This window comes from Mauremys mutica, chromosome 2 (genome assembly GCF_020497125.1).
Source record: "Mauremys mutica isolate MM-2020 ecotype Southern chromosome 2, ASM2049712v1, whole genome shotgun sequence".
NCBI classification, from domain to species: Eukaryota; Metazoa; Chordata; order Testudines; family Geoemydidae; genus Mauremys; species Mauremys mutica.
This window is the reverse complement of record NC_059073.1, coordinates 219,219,962-219,244,171: the sequence shown is the minus strand read 5'-3', so window position 1 is coordinate 219,244,171 and position 24,210 is coordinate 219,219,962. Positions and strand designations below refer to the sequence as shown.

The following is a 24,210-nucleotide window of genomic DNA, read 5'->3' as shown; positions in this document are numbered from 1 at the left end:
ACGTGTCTGTCTCTGGCCGTCTCCTGCTTAGCGCTGGAACCTTCTTGTCCCCGGAAAACCCCAGCCCACCCCCACGTCTCCCGCCTTTAGCCTTGCGCGCCCTGCCCCGCTCGGGCTCTGGCTGCGCGGCTGCTGCCTGCGCCCGCCCCTTCGCCCACAGCCCCCGCGCCGCCGGCTCTGCCTCCTGCCCCAGGGCCGGGCCGCCCATCCATCCGCCCCGCCCCGCCCTCGGCGGGACTGAGCAGCCCCGGAGCCAGCCGCGAGGAGGAAGGAGCCGCCGCCGCTCGAGCGCGGAGCGATGTCTCACGGGGCCCGGGTGATCCGGACGGGCTCCAGCAGCGCGGGCCCCGGCAGCTCCTCCTGCCCGCCGCCCCCGGGGCCGGAGCCCGGGCTGCTGGACGGCGGCTACGCCCGCTCCTGCTCGGCCATGCTGAAGGTCGCCCAGATGGTAAGGAGCGGGGGGCCGGGCCGGGGAGCGGCGGCCCCCGGGGGGCACCCAGCCAGCGGGCTCGGTCCCCGCGGAGCATCCCGAGGGAGGCGCCATGTTCCCCCCCCCTCCCCTTCTGCGAGCCGGGGCGGCTCCTGCTGTCTCCGTGCAGAGCCCCGGCGACTGCCGCTCCGCTCTGGCCGGGCTCAGCTGGGGCCCCTCGCCCCCGCCTGGTTTCTCGTCCCCTGGCCACAGCCTCAGAGGCGAGGGCCAGAAACCCGGAACCAGCAGCCGCTGGGGGAAGTTTCTTCCTGAGCCCGGGGACTAACTTGTGCTGTGGGCTGGAGAGTATAAACGCGATAAATCACAGCCCTAGCTAGCTACCCTACACTTGCGAACATGCAAAATGGGAAGTGACTGCCTAGGCAGGAATACTGTGCAAAGGGGTCTGGGTTACAGTGGATCACAAACTAAATATGAATCAACAATGTAACACTGTTGCAAAAAAAAAAAAAAAAAAAGCCAACATAGTTCCTGTATGTACCAGCAGGAGTGTTGTCCCTAATTCTTCTGCTCTATTCCCTGCTGATAATGTCTGAACTGGCACATTGTGTCCACTTTTGGGGGCCACCTTTCAGGAAAGACTTAGACAAACTGGAGAAGGTGCAGAGGAAAGTAACAAAAATGTTTAAAGGTCTAGAAAACATAACCTATGAGGAAAGATTGAAATTCCTGTGTTTAGTCTGGAAAAGAGAAGACTGAGGGGTGACATGATAACAGTTTTCAAGTACATAAAAGGTTGCTGCAAAGAGGAGGGAGAAAAATTGTTCTTAATCTCCGAAGATAGGACAAAAAGAAATGGGCTTAAATTGCAGTAGGGGAGGTTATGTTGGACATTAGGAAAATCTTCCTGTTCCTGTCAGGGTGATTAAGCACTGGGAAAATTGCCTAGGCAGGTTGTGGAATCTCCATCATTGGAGGTTTTTAAGAACAGGTTAAACAAACACCACGTAATCCTGCTTTGACCTAGTCCTGCCTTGAGTGTAGGAGACTGGACTAGATGACCTATCAACATCTCTTCCAGTCCTACACTTCTATGATTCTTTGTAGCAGGAGAAGCATCTCTTGGCCACATAACTGGCCTCTCCCTCTCTCACCCCCTAATTGCCTCCTTTGGGTGGTCACTAGAAATGTTCTGTTGCATTTAAAAATCCAAAGCCTCTCAAATTACGTACTGCTGTGGGGTTCACACACCCTGCAGATAGTCCTGTTTAGTGCTTGGAATCCAGACCCACAGGATGAGGTCATTTTCAGACTCCAGTTCTGGAATCCTGTTCCTCATTCCATAGATCCTCAACCTCTCTTGGACATGGAGAAAACCATTTGAGGCACTCACTGTTACTGTTATTAACTTGCATTTTTGTGGCACCTAGAAACCCAGTCATGGACCAGGACCCCGCAGTGGCCAACCCTTTTACAGAATTCTTGTTCCTAGGCATTCAGCTGTAAATTTAGCTGAGATAATGAGGGATTATTTTTTTAGTTACTCTTTTACATATTTGGAAATAAATTTGTGTTTGTTTATTTTGTCACTGATTCGCCCGGGTTACTATTTAACTACAGGATATTGTGTGAATTTTTATTCTTGGTTTTAGAAAGAACAAAAAGACGTCTTGTTCTTGTGAAACTCAAATTAACTGTCAGTTAAAACAGTCTGTTTGATTTTTCTAAAGTATATGATACAAAGTCATATTCAGATTATGTACCTAGCATAGCAACATTTATGAACAGTGTTTTATGTTCCACCTAACGTCTTGGCTAGAATAAGTTTTTAGGAGATGAAGTGACTTGTTGAAAAACACAGTGCTAAATTCAAAGTAAAAGCTAAGAACTGTAATGTCTCATGTCACGACAGAATGAAATCAAACCAATGAGTTTGATTTTCAGAAGTAATTTGAGCATTTAACCTCGCAACTCCCATTAATTTCAGTGGGAGTTATATAGCTTAATCTATCAATTGCCTTTGAAAATTGCAACCTGTAACTCAGGTTAAACAAACTCCTGTCAGAGATGGTCCAATTATGCTTCAGTGCAGGGGGATGGACTAGATGACCTCTTGAAGTCCCTTCAGTCCTAGTTCCTATTTTCTATTATTCTGTATTGAGACAGGTAACTGAACATTATTGGGGCATATATGTATTCAATGAGTATCATACCTTGGCCACTAAACTCCAAAGTCCTCTCCCACAATGAGTTGAGGTCACTGTATAAGATCTGTTCTCTAGTGCACCCTCTTTTCTTCAGCTTGTTTTTCTCAAACTCTGATAGTGGGGGTTATTCACAGGGCATGACGACATTCTCTGAGTGTTATCATGGTGTACAGTGGCTGAGACTATCAGAATTAAAGCAGGCAGTTTGCTGCAGTGATTTTAACAAGACGCAGCAAACCTTCTTGGATTGAAAGTGGTGTCATTTATCACTCTTGAGGTAACTGTGAAACTACCGAGGTAAAGAAAGATCAGTTGGCTTCCGAGCAAATCATGAGGATGAGGTGTTTCCATTTCCTTCAGAGGATTTGCTTGTCAGCTTCACTGTTAGTGTGAGCGGTAGAGGTGACCTCAGGAATCTATTGAGCTTTGGACAGTTGAGTCTCTTTCTGAAGTGATGTCATGATGCTTAATAAACTTGAATCCATTCTGTTGAAAGATTACTTACTAGGGCAGGGGTTGGCAACCTTCAGCACTCGGCCCATCAGGGTAATCTGCTGGCGGGCCGCGAGACAGTTTCTTTACATTGATCGTCCTCAGGCATGGCCCCCTGCAGCTCCCAGTGGCCGCGGTTCTCTGTTCCTGGCCAATGGGAGCTGCGAGAAGCAGCAGCCAGCATGTCCCCGCGCTGCTTCCCGCAGCTCCCATTGGCCAGGAATGGTGAACCACGGCCACTAGGTGCTGTGGGGTGCCGCACCTGTGGACTATCAACGTAAACAAAATGTCTTGCGGCGCGCCAGCAGATTACTCTGATGGGCCATGTGCTGAAGGTTGCCGACCCCTGTACTAGGGTTAGAAATAACCAGAACAGTCTGGTTCTGAATGAGCAACTGCAGCCAATGAAATATTCTCTCTGCGAAACTTTTTTTTAAATCATATTATCTTGTCTCATAAAATAGTTCCATTGTGCATAGGCGCTGACTCCGTGGGTGCTCCGGGGCTGGAGCACCCATGGAAAAAAATTGGTGGGTGCTCAGCACCCACCGGCAGCACCCCGCCCCCCTTGCTCCAGCTTACCTCCACCACCTCTGCAAGCGTGCTGCCGCGTCCTGCTTCTCTCCCTCCCAGCGCTTGCACCGCGAAACAGCTGATTCGTGGGGCAGGGAGAGAGGAGGAGGAGGAACATGGTGCACTGGGGGAAGAGGCGGGGCCGGGGCAGGGATTTGGGGAAGGGATCCAATAGGGGCAGGGAGGGAGCAGAGTTAGGGTGGGGACTTTGGGGGTGGGGTTGGAATGGGGGCGGGGACAGGGGCGGGGAAAGGATGGAGTGGGGGCGGGGAAAAGGGTGGGGGGGCGCAGGCACCCACCAGCGCTGGAGAAAGTTGGTGCCTATGCCGTTGTGTCCATGAAATTATTCATGATGCCAATTAATTCACGCCGTAGTAAGTTTTTGCAGGATTGGGACCTGAGTTTGTAAAGCACTGTATACAGTGAAGCAATATACATTCCTTAATTAATTATACAGGGTTAAATTACAATGCCGGTAGAGTAGCAGTCTGATCAGTGATAGAAGTGTTATGCCAGTGGAGGCCAAAGGTGGGTATAATGCCTTCTGGGAGCACCATGCTTACTAGCAGCACTTTTTGAAGGTATACCATGTGCACTCCCACTGACTGGCCCTCTGAATGCTAGCATTTATGCAATGAAAACGCAGCCCTGGCCATGTCCCTGCTTCCCCAGGCACTCTTCTCAGGCCAAAAAGTAAACAAAATGAAAAGGAGAGAGAAATATTTACTTTCGTTTTTAATATACAGTAACCTTAGATGGTCCTTGTAATACTAGCAAGGAAAAATTCAGAGAGAAGAAGGTTTTTTTTTTTTTTTTAAGATGATAGTGTCTCTTTAATATATATAAAATAATTCTAGTACATCGCCTGAATGTGCTGAAAGTCATCACACACAGGAAAGAGACGAGGGACCACTTTATGGCATCCCTCTGCCACGTATGCTTTTTCAGCTGTTGCTTTCTGTCAAAGGTTTTAAAACAAACCAACAAGATCAGGTTTAATAGAGGTTTGAAAGCCTGATTGGCAATCTGAATATTATTACATTGTTGTGAATACTGGCTTGTAGTCAATTTGAAGATAAAGGATTATTCTGCTACGGGTATCAAAGCACTCATGGTCGTCTGTGATGGTTAACCTGGACTGAAATAGGAAGTAACAAAAGTGTGTTTCCCGTCTATAAGATTACTGGAAATTGTGATACTTTTCCACTATATAATTTCTCTAATCTTGCAAAAGAATTACAACTCCAAAGAGGGAACAAACATTGTACAGTAGGGTCCTACATTTTTGTTGTTTAAAGGGACATTCTACAGAAATATACTTCTACTTGTAAATGTTTTACCTTATGAGTATTACATGTAACATTTTAGGCCTTGATCCTGTAAGTTTATATTCACGGGTGGCCCTTGTGCCTGCATCGAGTCCCTGAAATCTGCCCATGTGTCTGAGCTTTCAGGATCATGGTCTAAAACTGATATAAACAAAAGAGAGTAAGGGGAAAAATATTTCTCTATTTTTCAGTTTGTTTACTTTGTGCACTTGACAGCATTTTCTTTATAGTCAGTTTCACAGTTTCTCTTATATGGTAAACAAGTCAGTTTCCTGTGTCATTTTTTGTGAGGGGTCTTTTACATATCAACAGGAAAGGGAGAAACCCTTTTTTTTTTTTTTTTTTTTAAATATGAGCATGTGATTGTAAAACCACAAGTGTTGAGAAGGGGACTCTAGTCTTTTAAAAGTGACCAGATTCCGTACTGATGGTGTCGCGTTAGTAGAAATTTATATCCAAAAGTTAATCATAAAAAAAGCAGATTATAACTTGATTATAACATTTGCCTAAAGGAGTTTACAGACACTGGGCCAGATTTTGGCCTCCATGAAAGCCCATGTATGCCAGCTCGGTGGGCAGCAAAGCTAGTATAAAACCAGTTTAAGGGGATTCCTCAGTTGTGTAGGGCCAGTAGAATGGCTCTGATTGCACTACCATCACAAAGCACCATGGTGTAGGGGTATGCTAGAGTGTGGTGCACCAAGAGAGGAAGAAGGCATGGCCAGAGCTATTGTGTACATAGGCCACAGTAACATAATATAAATTAGTGTAGCCCTTGGGGCCACTCTGGTTTACACCAGGGCCAGCTCTTCCCAAACTACCTATAGAGTCTGAGAAGTGTGAAGGTGGCAGACAGCACTCCCCTCTGGGCAAAGTCAAACTGAGCTTGGCCCCAACCCAGAATCCAGGCTATTATTCCCATGACAGAGACGTTGTTCCTGAGCAGACAGAACCTGTTGTAGAATGATAAGAGACTGTAAACTGAAGTTGTGCTTAAGCTAAAAACAGTGATGATATTTTCAGCTCAATCTGAACCAGGAAAAAAAAATCAATCCTTACTAGATGGAAAAGAACAAAATCAATACGGAACACAATTATCTTTTCAAGGTTCTGGAAGAGGTTTTTTACAAACAATCCTGAGGTAAAAAATAATAGAACCAGTTAAAAAATGACCTGACAGCTTCCTTTTTAACTCCTTGGAAAAGCACTAATGCAATAACAAAAGACATTGCTTTCCTGTTGTGTAGATATGTAGTTTCCAAGTTTTGTCTTGACAAAAGCAATTATGTGCTTGATATTTGAACCGTGAACAAGGCACCCTCTAATTCTAATAAAAGTAATCTTAGCTTGGTTTATAACTTTACTATAAAGTGTTCTGAAAATTTTAGGAGGGGGGTGTGTGTAATTTACACACATACACAAAAGCTATATTAAGAGAACATTAAGTTTGCAAAGTGAAGCACTCAAAAGTTAGGAAATGCCAGAGTTAAGGAGGCTTGTACAATGTTGATTCAGCCTCATTCAGTGCACAGGATGGATGGTGTTTACTTAATGAGCAACTATTAAATATTTTGTTTTCTCCTCAATCAGTGTATGGCCCCCCCAGGCCTTATTAATTGCACACTATTCAGCACTTCTGCAAATCAGACCCCAGGGTCTTAAGCAGGGCCAGCTTTAGGGAAAATGGCACCCTGGACAAACTTGTATTTTGGCGCCCTCCCATCACTCCTGGCCCCCACAGGCTATCTGGGATTCCCCATCCCCCATCACCTTTTTGCCCCGCTGCCTCCCCCAATGTTTAATTTGTATTGAAAGAGATGCCAGAGGCTAGAGCTCAGCCCTGGCACAAATATTGGCAGGACAGCCTGATACTGGTGGGTGCTAGCCAGGCACCAAGCTCTGAAGGCAACACCACTGCCAGCAGTGGCAGCGCAGAAGTAAGGGTGGCATGGTATATGGTGTATTGCCACCTTTCTGTGCTGCTGCTGCAGCTTGTGGTGCCTGGTGCTTGGCATGTGGCTCAAGGCAGGCTTTGCACTGTCACACTGGGGCTGCATCTTGCCAGAGGCACGGCCCTCTTGCAGCCCTCTGGTCACTCCTGTCCCACCCAGGGCACCATTTCAGATTTTGTGGGGCTGGAAGGAAACTTTAGCTGTGATTCCAGGGACTACTTAGACACCTGAAAACTCTAGGGTTTTTGCAGGTAATAATTTAGGAATTAGCTGACAGAAGCACTGTATCTAATTGTTATATAAGGAAAGAAAAAATATATACAAACTCCAGTTAAAGCCACGTTTAAAGTTTATATGTACATTTAGAAAAATCAGGAGATAATACAGCAAGATATTCCCAATCCCAAGCCTTGAGGTATCAGTTCTGGAGCTTTAACACAGATATCAGAAACACACATTTGATACTTTGTACACTATCTTTAGTAGAGATAAATAAAAATTAATACAATCTGCTTACTTTCTCTAACAGAAACACTCTATTACTGCTATTATCTACTCTATTTTAGTCAATTGTCTTTCACTAAAAACATAATTTTAACATATGTGATTAAGGTTTTTTCTCTTTTATTAAGAAAGGGCATTTATTTTTCTAATTATTTTGGCATTTATGTTTACCGATCACAGTCATGTATGTGACTCACTAATATTTGACTCCATAATTGCTATTGGTATCATAGATGGATCTGCATTTATTTTCATGCCAATTTGAAGTTGTTTTACATATATAGCTAAAAATACATTTGAAAATAAACAGCCTTCATCTGCCCAGTGTATAAAGTTGTGCGTTTAGCTAATGTTTTTTTAAACTGGCACTGCTAAGGTTAGTACAAGCTAAAGTTACATTCTAGGAGGATACTATTATTTGATTGTACTACTTTAAATAATGAATGACAAAGCACAATATGATAATAAAAGTAATAATGATAATTACTCCAGCCAGGACAGGTTAGGCATTTTAGAACTCACTACTCAAAAAATTAAATGTAAGCATAAGAGAGAAATAAAATTATGAAATGCACAGACCAGTCAAAAAACTAAAATAACAGCACTTTGAAAGAATAAAATTACAGAGACTATATGTGCATTGCAGGAAGTAACAACAACAATATAGGTATATGTTGGGGTGTGTGTGTGTGTGTGTGTGTGTGGTCTGGGGGAGTGTGCGAGCTGGGAGAGTGTGAGAGAGACTGTGCACTGCCCCTTTAAGAGAACGGCACTCACCAGTCTGACTGAAAGCTCCTTCAGTCACAGCAGCAGCATCTGCCAGCAGCTCTGTCCCTCTCTTGGTGAGACCTGGCCCCACATGCCCCCCTCGCTCTGCGGAGATGGGGTACATGGGTGCGGGGGCAGGGGACACTCTGACATCAGTGCCCCCACTGCCCCCTCCCTCCCTCCGTATAGCAAACAGGAAGCTCCCAAGAGCATCTGGCCAGGAAGGCTCTAAGGCAGTGGGCAAGAGCCGTGGGGCTGCAGATGCCTGCAAAGCAGCAGGGGGAGGGGCACCCCTGCTCTGAAGGTGCCCCGTTTATAACAATGCCCTGGGCTTTCGCCTAGTTTGCCGGTGCCTAAGGCCGGCCCTGGAGTCAAACAATAAGAAAATGAGGGACTCACAGTTAGTGACCACCTGTGAAAAGTTTGACATAAGCAACTTGCCCAGCATCACACAGGTACTTTGTGGCAGAGGAAGGGATAGAATCCAGTTCCCCAGGCAGCATCCAACTGCATTAACCATGAGGCTATCCTTTCTCTTTCTGCCATCCCCTGCCTCATTCATTATCAAGCACCACACAGGATCAGGCCTCTTGCTTCTGGATGCTAGATATCATGAAAATCCTCATTTGAAATTTCCATCCTGCTTCAAGAGCTATTAATCATAAAAATAACTTCAGTGGTTGAAAATTAAACAAGTTAGATTGTAAGCTCCTCTGGACAGAGACCTTGTATCTATATTTTTGTCAATTAAGTGTGAAAGTCTTCTATATCTGAACCCAATTACCATTTATTTGCAGGTTGCCTATATTACACACACAGCTTTCTGTGCAAAGCTGCTTGCTTTTAAAGGGGGTAGGAGATGCTGAAGCTAGCAGGCTGATCTGCACAGAACAGGATGTGTGTGAGAGATAGTGTTTACTCATGTCGTAATAAAAAGAGATGTCAGAAAACTCTTCTTGTTTAGTTATCTGTACTGCGGTGAGGAGCATGGTATCTGAGCACTTTTTTTTTTTTTAAAGACAAGTTCAGAAGAGAGAGGACTGCAGAATTCCTTTTGGGTTCTCCTGTTCAGTTAATCTTTCTTCTTTCCATCAGTATGGTTTATGATTTTGTTGTTGTTTCTGGTTACATAATCAAAAAGGGAAAGCTAGCAAGAACAGATAGAAAAGCACCTAAATGAAGAGAGAGAAAGGGAGCACCTTCTGGTTAAGGCACAGATTTGGGCGGTTAAGAGATCTGGATTCTACTGCTGCCTTTGCTGCTAACTGTAGCATTGTTCAAGTCCCTTATTGTCTCTGTTCCCAGTGTGATTTCTTTTTTTGTCTCTTCTGAAATAATTAGCTGTAGTATTGTATGTACTCACACAAGCGGAACTGCTAAAATGAGTAACTAATTACAAAATATTCTCGTGAGCTTTGCATGCACTTCTGATGCTCCCTGTATTGTTTTGGTTAGGCTTCCAAATCTTAAGCTGTAGTCAGACATACCTTTCCCTTCAAAAGAAGCTCAGGAGGAAATATTGCTTTTCCACCCATGTAGTAAAAGGAAATCCTAATCGCTCAATCGTACAGAACTAAACATTGCTGTGTTGAATGACTTGCTTAGAACTACTCAATCTACATTTTAAATCTTGGCCTTGAGATGTACATGTTTTTTCTATTCTTGGAGGTGATTGAAATAAATCTTCTAATTCTTTCCAACAAAATATAAGTGACTTTGCCACACAGCAGGTAGTTCTGTTCTCTTTACCCTACAGAGGGGTGGGGGGAATTGAAGGTGTGCCAAAATGTTGAGACATTAAACCGGTCTTTTGATCCTTGGTATATATTAGGGTTCTGACTTCGCTTATGCTGCTGTCATATCCACATATAGTTCTTCTCCAAGTCAATAATAAGTTTACAGGTTTTGCCAGAAGGACTATGCACCTACATGTATCATTATGCTTATACTTAAATTAACTTTTGAATAAAAGAAATTTTTGATCTAGCTGATATCAGAAAACATGGAAAATGTTACCTGTAGAACTAATAGCCATCGGAGTTTTGAAATTGTAAACTGTATCTAAAGAGTCTGAGTTGGGTGGTGGAGGAGGCAAAAGTCACAAGTTATAGAGTAAACATAAGAAAACTCCCAACAAGTGCAGGTGACCTCGCCCCATGACTGCATGACAAACCATTAGCCCTGACAATAGCAGAGAGAGAGAATGGGTTTGTCAACAATACAGTTAAATTTTCAGATCAAGACTAAATATACACATTGAAGTAGCTAACTGATTTCAGTTCTGTTTGGGGTTGGGCGAGGCCACTCTCATACTCCACTGCGCTGGACAGGGAAAGCCAAATCCTTCGCCATGTTCGAAACTTTGGCCCTTTTAAAGCCAGCTAACGTTATGTTTTCTGTGGTCTGGGATGGGCAACCAGAGCACAGCTTGTACATTAGCAGCAGACCTGCTGATTGGAACCTGGATGACATCTGCTGAATGACAACAGCCAGGATTAATGTTGAGGCATTCCTTAACACCTTTATACTTTTCATTGACCACCAGGGATGGGGACCCAGGGAATGTAGGAGGGCTTAAGGAAGGAATAACAAATTCAGTAACTAAAAGCAAACAATTCCCCAAAGTTGTGGGTTTTTTCATCTCTGCCCTAGTCATCAGTGTTTTCATGTGTATCTGCTGTACAAGAATCCCCATATGGACCCTTGCATTTAAATTTCTTAGCCAAGTCGCACACCATCAAGTGTTTGATGGCAGGACAAAGAAAAGTTTTGATCCATTCTGTTCCTTGTGTAGACTGGAGGTCTTGTACACTTACTGTTTCTATTTTTTTTCCTTAAATCTGATCTACTTTTTGTAAAAGGAGACTAGTAATTATGCTATTGCAAAGGCTGAGGTATTGACTCCAATACATTTTGTAGGCTGCTATTAAATTATTGGAATTACCTTTAGGGTTAAAAGTTAAATAAATTAAAGTTGCATTTCTTAATCTCTCTTATAAATGTATGTGGTGGGTAATCTCTACATACCCCAAATAGAGTAAAGTGAATTAGAGCCAGCTGGCTTTGTGCAGCTGATCCGCCCAATAACACCTGCAGTATTGCTGCTAATTGGCAGCCTCATTGCATGCTAGTGTACAGGAAACCATATTAGAAATGATCAGACAAAGGGTAAAGAGTGCATTTATTTTAAAAAAAAAAAAAAGAAAGGAAACCAAGCCTTGAAAGTCAATACATCACCTGGGCCATTTGTTTTGCATGATTGAAGGGGCAGTGGGATATATTGGTAGTGGTTTCCTGAACACCTTTAAATTACCGGAAGTTAGCTTTACAATCACCATTTTAAAATAGAAGTAAGCTGTACAAAGTTGCTGTGAATACTGGATGTGGCAGAATGGGCATGGTTCTTGGTAGTGTTTAACTCTCGTGTAACCAGCTCCAAAGCAGTGCATTCACTCTCATCTCTTTGGTATCCCTTCATTTATCAGTCACTGCCATAGATTCATCACTTCAGATAAAGACTAGGAAATCAGATCTCAGCAAATGTGCTCTTTATCAGTGTGTATCCTTTCTATAAAATAAAACCCATCCTGTCAGACACATCCTTTACTGTGTTCCATGGCTCCTGCGCGTTTGAAAATAGCCCTCAGGTCTAATCATGATCCAAAAGGAATTTAGTGTAAAGTAACACTAGGTGTGAAAGAAAAAATTCTGAAGACACTAAGCTCCATGATGGTCAAATGAGAAAGGAACACACCACCCTCAAGATGAGACTGTGTCCACTGAGAGCTTATCTGTGTTTTAAAAAAAATGATCAGAATATGACTAAGCATTCTAGTAAGATGTGATGCTGACCATGGCTTTGAACAGTGTAAATCAAAGCAAATCCTATTCACCATTATCTAGTTGTGATTAAACCTTGGTCCCAGTCTTATACCTCTGATGGGGCCTTACCAGAACTAGATGATAGAATACCCAACATGACTTGCTCTGGTTGTTGCCATACTCCACCACAGGGGTTCTCAAACTGGGGGTTGGGACCCCTCAGGGGGTCACAAGGTTATTACATGGGGGGCCACGAGCTGTCAGCCTCCACTCCAAACCCTGCTTTGCCTCCAGCATTTATAATGGTGTTCAATATATTAAAAAGTGTTTTTAATGTATAATGGGGGTTGCACTCAGAGGCTTGCTGTGTGAAAGGGGTCACTAGTACAAAAGTCTGAGAACCCCTGTTCTACCTCATCACCTCTACTCTAGTGCTTCCATTCACATTCATATGTAATAAGATTTTCTAACGGAGACAGTCCCTAAGAGTAGATCATGGTTCATGTGACATGGCTTACACGTGTTGCAGAGCCCCCTTGTAGTCATGGTGCACTCTGCTTCACTAATACCCTTAGATGGGGATGTTCCGCCAAACCAAACGGGTGGGGTTTTTAATTAAATCCCTGCAGGATGTTTCAGAGTTGGTCAGGGAGGCACTCCTAGGTCTTGTGTACAGTACACAGTTTTGTCGACAAAAATCAGCTATCGTCAACAAAACAGTGGAGATATACACGCTGCAGTGCTCCTCCTGCCAATTTAACTCTCCTGCTGCACCAACATAATAAAATCACCTGGACAAGAGGCATAGAGCTTTTTGCAACAAAGTTAGAGCAACACAGTGTTGGTGTAGACATCGCACTTGCTTATGTAGCACTAAGTGGCCTCCAGGAGGTATCCCACAATGCCCATTGAACTCCGCTGCCTGCAGCCAGGTATGTGCCCCTCCCCCTTTAATGGCCCGGGAATTTTTGAAATTCCACTTCCTGTTTGCTCAGCATGAACAGCTCACATCACATCTTCCCAGCTGAACATGCTGACTCCCAAATGTGCTTCCAGCAGGCGTACACTGGAGTTGTTGGATCTGCTGGATCTAGGGGGAGAGGAGGCTGTGCAGTTGCAGCTCTGCTCCAGCTGTAGGAACTTTGATACCTACAGGCAGAATGCTCATGGCACGTTGGAGAAGGGGTATAAAAGGGACATGCAGCAGTGCCATGCTGAGATCAAGGAGCTGAGGCAGTCATATCAGAGGCAAGGAAGGCCAACCGTCACTCTGGTGCAGCACCAAAAGCACGCTGTTTTGACAAGGAGCTGTACACCATCCTCGGCAACAACCCCACCTCCACCTTCAAGAGCCCTGCGGACACTTCAGCGGGGCTGGAGGCAGTGGCCAGTGGAGTCAACCCTGAGGATGAAGTGGTAGATGAGGAAGTAGAGTTAGAGGAGGATGTGGGACAGGTGAGAGGATTGTCCAGTAGCGTGGCAAGTCAGGATTTTTTTGACTCTGGAGGGATCTAGCTAGTCACACTAGTCCGGCTCTTGGATGCCTGACACAGGAGTGGGAGCTCTGGTAAGTACTCATTTTGATTTGAGACTGCACAGTGCCATGAGGTAGAGCTTTCCTTTATTTTGTTAGATGTTAGAAGAGGGATAAGGGATAGAATTAATAAGCCTAGCACGGTTTGTGTTTGCTTCCCATTCCCTAATGCAGCTACATTAGGAAAAGTTGGTTAATGCAGACCAGGATTTCACAGAACTCCTCCATAGAGATCTCTAGGAAACTTTCCTGGAGGTATTCTGGAGTCCTCTGCTGACCATTCCTTGGCAGAGCTGCTTTGTTTCTTCCCTCACTGTAGGCAGTTTTACTGCACTAATCAGCAATTTCTGCTGCAGGAACTTCTGAAGCTGCATGCATACAGGAGATGCACCCTTGCATCCTCAGTTACCCTCAGGAGTGAGATATCGGCTTTGATCACTTCTGCCTGTGGAAAATGGTGCTTGAATTTATAATAAGGCCCCATGGCGCTAGTTGTGATTCCCTTTGTTAACTACCCAGACCCTTTGCCCCATCTTGGCCGTTTCCCCACCCTGGAGCGAACTCACCATGTTTAGGGCGTTTGCCAAGCTGTGTGCTTGCCAAGGGACAGTGAGAAAGAAGTGTATTTCGCTATTATGATTCAAGGCTGTGAGTGCACTCGCAGTACTGCTTCTTTTTGTTGTTTCTTCTGCTTCTGTAGATGTGCCTTTGAAGGACACCTCTTACACACTGGTGGAGCGCTGCTAGCAGATAAGGAGTTGAACCAGGAGGAGCAAGGAGGACATGTTTAAAGAAGTGCTGCAATCATCTGATGCTGCAGATCACGATCACAGGGCATGGAGAGAGACAATAAACAAAAATTTAAAAATGGGTAGCCAGGAGAGGAAACAGGCAGAAGTTTATGATGGAGGGGCAGAAGCGATGATAAAGCTGATGGAGGACCAAACTGAGGTGATAAGGTCCCTGATTGTGTTGTAGTCAGAACACATGCATGCTCGACTCCCCCTGCACCCCAAACAGAACTGCATTCCATGCCTTCCTCAAACTCCTCACACACATTCCTTGTAAGTTCCCGGCCTGTCACAGTATCCCTTATGCTCCACCCCTAGGGACAGGTTTCAGAATGAAAGCTGGACTTACACACAGCTTTGAGAACCTCCCCAGTGTCCTGTCCCTTGTAAGAAATGGAAATCTATGTATTGCTGTATAATAAAAGTATACTCCTTTCAAATAAAATGAATCTTTATTTGTGTCCTACAAAAGGTGGTTGCTGCTGGAATTCATACACGGTGGCAATCAGCACTTTTTCAGACTACAATTAATGATCAGGCACCAAGCATTACAAGGGTCATTCAAAGCGGCAAGTAAACAATGCCTGGCTGAATGCATTACAGAAAGACGTATTACTGGGAGTCATTGTCAAAATGCTGCTTTAGAGCCTCCCTGATTTGCATAGCTCCCCATTGAGCCCCTCTAGTAGCCCTGGTATCTGGCTGCTCAAAATCAGTCACCAGGTGATCTGCCTCAACGCTCCACCCCATGGACACTTTTCCTCCTTGGCTTCACAAATGTTATGTAGAGCACAGCAGGCTGCTATGACCATGGGAATATTGTCCTTATTGAGGTCTAACCTGCCAAAAAGGCAGTGCCAGCGACCCTTCAATCTGCCAAATGCAAAATGACCCTGGTTATCCACCAGTGCCTGCATTACTACGGAGAAGTAGTGCTTTCCATTGTACTCCGTCGCAAGATAGTCTGGGGCCAAAATTGGTATATGCGTGCCATTTATCCCTTTGCTGCAAAGCTATCCCCGCACATTGCCTAGAGTCACACCAGAGTTCATACCAGGATGAGAGTAATGACTCTGCATGCTTGCATGACTGCAACTCCCTCGGTGGACTTCACAACTCCAAACTGATTTGTGACTGACCGGTAGCAGTCTGGAGTTGCCAGCTTCCACACAGCGATCTCTACTCACTTCTCCACCACGAGGGCAGCTCTCATTTTGGCATCAATGCCAGAGGGCAGGGGCGAGCTCCGCACGCAGCTCCAGGAAGGTGGCTTTGAGCATCTGAAAAGTTCTGAATCTACTGCTCTTCATCCCACACCTCCTAACCCAGGCAGGTTAGATCCCACCACTCAGTGCTTGTTTCTCAAGCCCAATGGTTCACCATCTGCAGCTGCTCCATGAATGCCAAAAGGAATCTGGAATTGTTTCTTTCCGTGGCACACAGCAGGGCAGGCACTGCACATTCCTGTTTATATTTGCAGCTCATGAAATACTGCAGGATCAGCCACGTTGTGTCCATAACGCTTATCGCAAGATTGGAGAGCACTAAACAGGATCCATGCTTTCAGACAGAGATGGCAGGCACACAGTTTACAGGGTCTGTTGAAGAATGGCGTGAAACAGCATAGTCGGAAGCCCATGGAATGATGGGATGGAGAAAACTACATCATGAGCCCGCACCCAGGATACACCACATTCCATTCCCAGAACTCCTAGCTGCAGAAGGTGGAGAGTTGCTCAGTGGGATAGCTACCCACAGTGCACTGCTCTCTTTCAGTGCTAAAGCACCAACTGTGGATGTGCTCCACCGATACAAGGAGCATTGTGTGAATATGCACAAGCAATGTAATTATAGCGGTTTATGATCATCAGCGTAACTTGTGTCAACTTAACTTTTTAGTGTAGACATGGCCTTGTTAATTAGACTCTGCTATACCTATTTAGGCAGATAATCTGAAGGCCATTCTACACGTAAAATGCTGCATTGGCACAGCTGTAGTGCTTTAACGAAGATGCTCTAAGCCAACAGGAGAGAACTCTACCATCAGCTAAATCCACCTTCCTGACACATGGTTGATATATCAGCAGAGGAAACCCTCCCACTGACATAACACTGTCTACCTGGGGGGTTAGTTTGGTATAACTGTGCTCAGGGATGTGGATTTTTCACACCCCTGAGCAACGTAGTTTTATCAATATAGGTCTGTAGTGTAGAACAGACCTTAGAGACTAGACTACTTTTGGGGAGAAAACAGGTTGCTGGTTGGAGCCAAAACAAAGAAGGCGCTATCATGTTTATATTCTGTTTGTATTTTACCAGAATCCTGTAAAATAACTAGAAATCCCCCAGAGGGTTCACTTCCCCCTTCCGCCCCTCATCCTCCCCCCCCCCCCATTAACCCTGGCTTCCTGTGAAGTTTCTCTCCAGATGCACAAACTCTGACCATGTCATAGATTACAGAAGTGATAGTAGATTTTTCTTTGTTTGACGTTTATACAATAGTTTAAAATTAAATGTAATTCAGCTTAGTGTTTTGAAACTCATGGGGAAATTACAAAACTGTGTACTCCAGTTACATGATGTTTTAATTGATGTATTACTACTATCTGAATTTTAAAGGATATGAATAAGATCCATTAATTTTTTTTCTAACACCTTTATCTTCAATAAATACTTTTGGAAAGGAGGTGAGACACACAAATCCCTTATCCACTACCTAATGATCTCCTTATTTTAGAAATGCAGGCAGGAAACAAGAGAATCTGCCTAGATGAAATGGTTGAGAGATTAATATGCAAATAAAGACTTACTGCTTCATAGAATCATAAAGTCTAAGGCAACTGATTCCATACTTAATTCCTGAAGTTTTAAACTGGTTGGGCTCTTCATCTTTCTTTCTAATGGAAGCTCAGCTGTTACATCTCAAGTTTCCAGTTTTCCAGTGTAGTAAAAGGAAATACTGATCATGCAGAAATCAGCTTTGTTGTTCAAAATAACTGAGCCCGTCACTCACAACCAACATTTGTATCCTTGGTCTTGAGGCCCTGCACACTTTTCTGGTTTGGGAAGCCATCCAAACAAATACTTTCATTCTTTCCAGCAGAGAGTAATTTAAAATGTACTAGTGTCACCTTTGCTGTGTATGGTCTGTCTACACTGTAACTGGGAACATGCCTCCTAACCCAGGTAGACAAAGTCTCACCCACTAGCTTTGCTTGACCTAACATGCTAAAAATAGCAGCATAGATATTGTAGTACAGGTGGTGGCTCAGGCTAGTCGAAGGGCTTGGACTTAGGCAGCTAGGCCAAGCTGCCACCCATGTCACAATGCCCACATTGCTATTTTTAGAGCACAAGTGCAAATCTGTCTACCCGACCTGGGAGACACGCTCACAGCTCACATACCATTAGGGTATAATGTTTGGAAATGCACAGGCACTATTAAGTAGGTTTCATCTCGGCATGAGTCACCGAGCCTGTTGATGGTAATGTCCTGGTTCGTGGGAGGTTGGTTTCTCACCTGGATATTGCCTGTAGGTAGTGTCAGCTCCCCCACACACCTTTTTAAATAATTCTTTGGCTAGTAGGTTTAGTCCTCGGTTAGAAACTTTAGCAGCTAGCTAAGCCCTATGTTTAAACTGGTGGATTGGAGAGTGGAGAGAGACATTTTTAAAAAGAGAGTATGGGGGGTGGTGCAGATGTATATATCTAGAAAGATTTGGAGAGGGATAAAATGAGAGACAGCAGATGTAAGGGAAGGAGTACAGAACACCAGGCAGGGAAAGAAAGAGCGAGGAATTTAATGAGTGGGAGGAAGAGGAAACAGACAACACAGGAAAAGATGCACCATTATCTATTCTGGGAAAGAAAAGCAGGAAAAAGTGGAGTGAAGCCAGGAAGGGAAAGAAGTAGTCAAGTTACTTTTAAAAAAATAATGAAATAGAAAGTAGACTGACAATTTCACAACTAAATACTGCACCCAGCAGATGATATACAAGTGCTTTAAACTGCATGGGGCATGACAACAAAGGTATTTTTCACCCTAACTAATAGGCTAAATCTGCGAGATATTAGGGGTCAAGTACTTTTTCTGACATAAAGTGAGATGGTGACAGAAATGGAACTCTTAACCCCAGAACTAACCCATTATGGTTAATTCATGAAACCCAGTTTCTAAAGTTCAGAAAAACTAGGTGTGGGACCTACCTTTAGAGCAGAACTCTGTCAGTATTAGTGACCCCAGGCCATGCAAGGTTTGTATTACTGCAAGTGGCTGTGTCAGCAGAAAGTTGAATTCCCTCCAGATGTTCTAACAGAGTAAAATGTCAGTGTTTTTTATTACTTGAGCCATAGCTTTATTTATTACATCAAATACAGCAGAACATTAAGAAAGATCATTGTAAGCATTTACACAGATTTATTCTTGGGTTATAAAATTGTTTCTCGCCGTGGTCAAAAGAATTGTAGTCCTTCAGCAGGCAATAAGAGAATACTTAATGGGACTGCTAGCTGAACAAAAGCTAATTTATTTTTTTCCAAATGAGGAATTTTACAGTCCAATACTACAGGGGAAGTTACTGTTCTTTGGGATTTGTTCTATGGCAGCCCAGATCTCCTAATGAAATTCAAGACTATCTACAGATGTTCAGTTTCTAGCATAAAAATCAAATACAAATTTTGTCCTGCACATGTAACAGATTCATGCCAGAGTTAGGCAAACTGCTAATACAAAATCTAACATTGGGTTCAGTGGTTCCTCCTGTTAGGCACAGCCCTTTCTTGAGGGTGGTGTGGAGCAGCATTGAAGGAAAGCATTGAAGGATGCCACTTTGCTCAAAATGGTGTCCGCTGCACAGTGTGAACGTGCACACACCATACATGCGGCGAAGTCTTGCTCTGCGGAGCAAAATGGCGTCTTCTGCACACTTGGGATTTCCGCGACCCCATCTGCTGATGTGACACCATTTGGGAGTCATGACCCACTGTTTTGGAGCCACTAACATATTGTGTCAAATACAGTTACAGCTTTAGTAGGGTGGCTGATCCCTTCCCTTATACTTCCTGTAGAGTAGGCAGGGAAATAGTGCGCTTATGATTTACAAATCTCCCATTAGGAAATCTGTTAGAAATCCAGTTTAAATCTCTTCTGGCATTAAACTGATATTCACAAAAAAAAAAAAAATCAATCCTTGAAATATATCCAGCCCTGCAGCAACTGCCTCCCACCTATCAGGGACACTGCGGGGCACCTCCAGAATGAAAGAATTTCCATGAATTGTTTCTTATATTCTGTTCTAATCTGGGAGGACATTGGGAAGAGAGAGTTGATTGTCTTCAAATCCCATGTCCACTCACTCTGAAGAACTGTAGCAGATGGTTCTAAGCCTGATTCTCTACTGCCTTACACCTATGGGATAAGTGGGCTGTGTGGAGTCACATCAGAGATGGATTTTGCTGTCCTAGTCTTCGGAGTGCTCATTCTTCTCTTTCTGCTTGTTCAACGGTTTTTATGTCTCAATTTTGGAGACAAAATTGTTGTATTGTACCCTCTACTCCATGAGGGTAAAGCACTGCTAAATCAGTAATTTCTTCCAGGGCCTCTCATTAGATGCTACCATAATACAAATAAAGACCCCAGCCCTCTTGTTCTAGGCGCTGTATATGCACAAAAAACACAGTCCCTGCCCAACGAGCTTACAATCCAAGTAAAAGATGTGACAATATGGGGTTGATCCCGGTTAGCTTTTCTTTCTTGATTTGTACAGTAAGGCGGAGACTGAGAATGAAGTATTATTTGACACTCGAATAAAGGATTTCTGTTACCAGCCAAAACTGAAAAAGAAATTTTGTCCTTATCTTGGTTTAGCTGCAAGATTCAGATTCGCAGCTTCCCCTGCCTTACTGCCACCAGAATTTCTCATTAAGTCTCAGTCTTCTAAGTCTTACTATGTAACTCGATTCCTCATGCAAATCTGTGTTTAAGTCTAAGCCCTTTTTTTCTAATGGAACTTTAGTCAGCCTTGCACTCGTGTTGCATTGGCTGCTTGGAAATCTTAGTAGAGAGCATCATCGTTGATTTCAGAAGTTCTCTGCTAATATTTTCAGCCTACAGGTATTAGTTCCATGTCCTTTCCCCCTCTCTCTTATGCCCCCAGTTTCTCAGTTTTATTCTCCAGTTCTTCCAGATGTCTGGTCCACTTGGCTATCTCAAAGACCTTACACTCAATTTGATGACATGTATCTGTATGTATGTAATGCAATAACTTTTTCACAGACCATTCTAGACATCAGTGGCCAGAATCTTATTGAGCTGGGGGGTGGGGGGGTCAGAGAGCAGGGCTCTAGAGCCTGTTGTAAAACTATGCAAATAAGATGACTTGACGTACCTCATGGAAGACCTCTGAATACCCCCACGGTATGCATACCCTTGGTTGAGAACCACTGAGTTAGACGATAGGATGGACTGACATTCTTTCAGTAGAGGGCAATATTATACATACATATTAGCCTTTTATGTGAGTGTGTCCTCACTCTGTAGAGATGGCTAAGGGTGTAATTTAATTTCAGATTCTAACTTATGTAGATTTTGGTTGCAGTTGATTAGAAGTTGAGGTCTTAGCCCCCTCTTCCCTCCAAAATACAGATGTCTTCTGTGGATGAGAATATGAACTACAGTTTTCTCCTGAGCATGTTTAAATTATTCTGATAAAGGATCCATTCAGTGGAAATTTGAAGGATTACAGTGCAACAATGTAAAGCGTAATATGTAGTGTTAAATTAGAAAACTCTTGAACATTTTGCGGAATCAGTATTTTACTGCACTTAACTGACTTAAGAGGAACTGAAAAAGTGAAAAGGCCTTAAAAAAATTAACACTAACAAAGTTTATAATAAGAATATGCTGACGTATGTCATGGTTAGAATTGTTTTGACAGATTGGTCTAAATTGTGCTCTCCCGTGCAGCTCAGTGGGATTCCGGGGGTACACATGAGGGCAAAATTTTGTGCATTAAGTATAAATATGTAATAAATTCAGCCTGTTTTGAGCTTTGGGGATTTTTAAGACTATTTTATCTATCAAGATTGTGATTTGTCAGGTGAACAAATGTTCTTAAAAAACAGAATGAAAAACTGCCATTTAAAAAAAATCAATATTTTCAATACTGCCACCTCAAGGTGTATGTTGCTTTTTTCTTGAGAATTTTAATTATAAAACAAAAAATTCTTTAGGTGAGTGAATCTATATTAGATGTTCTGATACTCCTTTATTATTATAGTTTTTATTTAAACAGTAGTGCATTCTTATATATTAATCTTATTAAACTCACTTCCGATCTTTGGAAAACAACGTATTTCTAGGTGGTTTTCAGGTAGGAGCAGGTGGGTTGATTTAAATCAAAGCAAGTGAAATCACTGATTTCAATCGTGATTTAAATCAGCCAGTAGAAAGTCTTGACTTAAATAATTGATTTTAATTGAGTTTTGCATTTGTATTTTAGTTATTTTCCTGAAGAAGGGTTGATAGTCATTGGTTAAAAACTATTAAAACATGTTGATTTGCAACTAAATATTGCCTTTGCACTAAATTTGGTGCATCTTTTTGATAACCAGTGATATATATAAGCAGTGATAGAGCTTAACTTACATTTATTCAGCTTCTTAATTTTTACATTTTTACTGTGTTAGAAAATGGTGAATGATGCATTTCTTATTTATTAGATGACTAATTTTTTACTTGCAATTTATATCAAATGCTGTTTGGATGGAAATTCAAATTCAATTGAAATGCACAAAAAAGCATTTTATTATTATTATTAAATAAATCTGCCTTAAATGTGCTGGATACATAAGAAGAAAAAAGTTGATCAAAAATGTTATCAAAACATTTTTTTGCATTTAAAACTAACTGATTTATTAAACAAAGGCAATATTATCTCTAGTTAGTGAATTGAACTAGTTGTTTCTGGTCACTATGTCCTTCAAGATTTTAGAACTGGTGGATCTCATCTTCTCACATCTAGTTTTTATTCATAGATTGAAAGAGGAAAACAGGCTCTCCTGCTTCTTCGATTCCCAATTGTTTTCTTAACTTTGAATGGACTAATCACTGAACTGAACTAGTTGAATAAACTGAAATAAGAAAATATTCTGTCTGCATCTGCAGAAGAGGCTACTGCTGTCAAAAGCTGGTTTAGCATTTCAACAAACTCTGGTTCCAGGTGCTTAGCCAGTGACTTCCACCAGCCCACTGGCATGATTTTCTTTAAAACTTGGCAGCAAACATGTACTGCTTAATGTTATTTTATTAGGCCTTGTCATGTGTTGTCAATTTAAAATTTACCTATAAATAGGTGTATTTTTAAAAATAAACCTGTATTTAATTAAATTTAAAAAATCAGTATTTTAAATTTATTTTTAACTCCTAGATTTTTATCTACTCTGGCTAGAAGCAGCCATAGGAATAAGTAGGCAAATAACAGTAGCTGTTTTTTTTTTCTTTCTTTCTTTCTTTCTTTTTCTTTTTTTTTAAGTCAAGTCCTTTGTAAGTCAGCACATGACATTAAACCACAGTGAGTACAAGCTACTTGATATTCAAATCGAAATGTGACAATTATATGTAGTTCACAGGTGATGGGACAAACTATAAAATTCCTCTACTTTTTTATATATTCTTTTTCAGGGCCTCGGTTTTTACAATCTTTAACAGTTTAGGCCCTGAGTAACGTTTTCAAAAGCACTTAGGTGCCTAAACCCTGTGAAAGCTAATGGGATTTAGGCACCTCAGTCACTGAGAGCCTTTTGAAAATGTTACAGCCTGTCTGTATTTGAGATCTGTTTCTGGTTATTCACTACACTCTGAGACCTCTCCACCTCTTAGGGATCCCCTGGCCCGTGGCAGTGCTCTTACTAATGGTGGGGTGTTGCGGTGTGGAACTTGCTCGCTTCTGACCTTTATCTCTCTACACTTTTAAAAATTATCTCAAGATATTTATTTCAAAGGGGTTTTTATTATCCTCACTGTTGGTTCTATGCTCATCACTTCCTCCTTCTGTCTGTACTGAGCCCATCTAAAGTGCTTTTTACCTGCTTGATTTTTAAATGATGTATGTATTTGAATTTTTCTTCATATTCTGTACAGCACTCTGATCACCTGGGAGTTGCTAAATAAAATGTATTATTCTTATTCTGTCTTTCAGATATCATTGCTGATTGGATTCATCTGTGTAAAGAATTCACCATGGACAAATTACAGTGCATCCATCTACTTTGAAATTGTCACCATGTGTGACTTGATTATGATTCTTGTTTTTTATTTTGTCTACCTTTTCAGAGCATACAGAATGCTCACCTGTATTAGTTGGCCACTTGCGGTAAGTGACATTGGTGGGATTGCTACCCCGCACCTCTCACGCACTAACCTCTTTAGTTACTCTGTCTGGTTATTTGTGGTTTTCTCTGTTTCCCTCTCTTCTTGTCCTTCATGAATCCTTTGACCAATCACTTCATCTTTCATCCTGCCTGCTGAACTGGAGCATGCTGGCACTCTCCCACATTCCTTGAGCCTGATTCTACTCTCCCTTACACAGTATAAACTGGAACTAACTTATTTGTAGGCAACAGAGTTACTTTGATGCAGATGAAAGAAAATTAGAGATCTTCATGTTCTGTGCTCTTAAGTTAGCATTGAGCAGATGGGCCCTGAGTCAAGAAACATTTTAAAGTTAAGGATGAGTGAAAGTTAAACACATGCATAATTGTTGTCCTGTATACAGATGCTGTGGAGCCCATCTCATGGGATAAGGAAGCTT

At 42.6% G+C, this 24,210-nt stretch overlaps 1 protein-coding gene across 1 annotated transcript in view; it reads left to right on the top strand.

The window, feature by feature from the left end:
- The first annotated feature begins 80 nt into the window (after positions 1-80).
- CMTM7 (CKLF like MARVEL transmembrane domain containing 7) overlaps positions 81-24,210 on the top strand; it is a 35,802-nt gene continuing 11,672 nt past the window's right edge. Inside the window, exons 1-2 of the mRNA XM_045003094.1 lie at positions 81-448; positions 23,599-23,772. Of these exons, the coding sequence (XP_044859029.1) occupies positions 299-448; positions 23,599-23,772 (324 nt within the window). The 5' untranslated portion in view covers positions 81-298. The remainder of the gene's footprint in view (positions 449-23,598; positions 23,773-24,210) is intronic.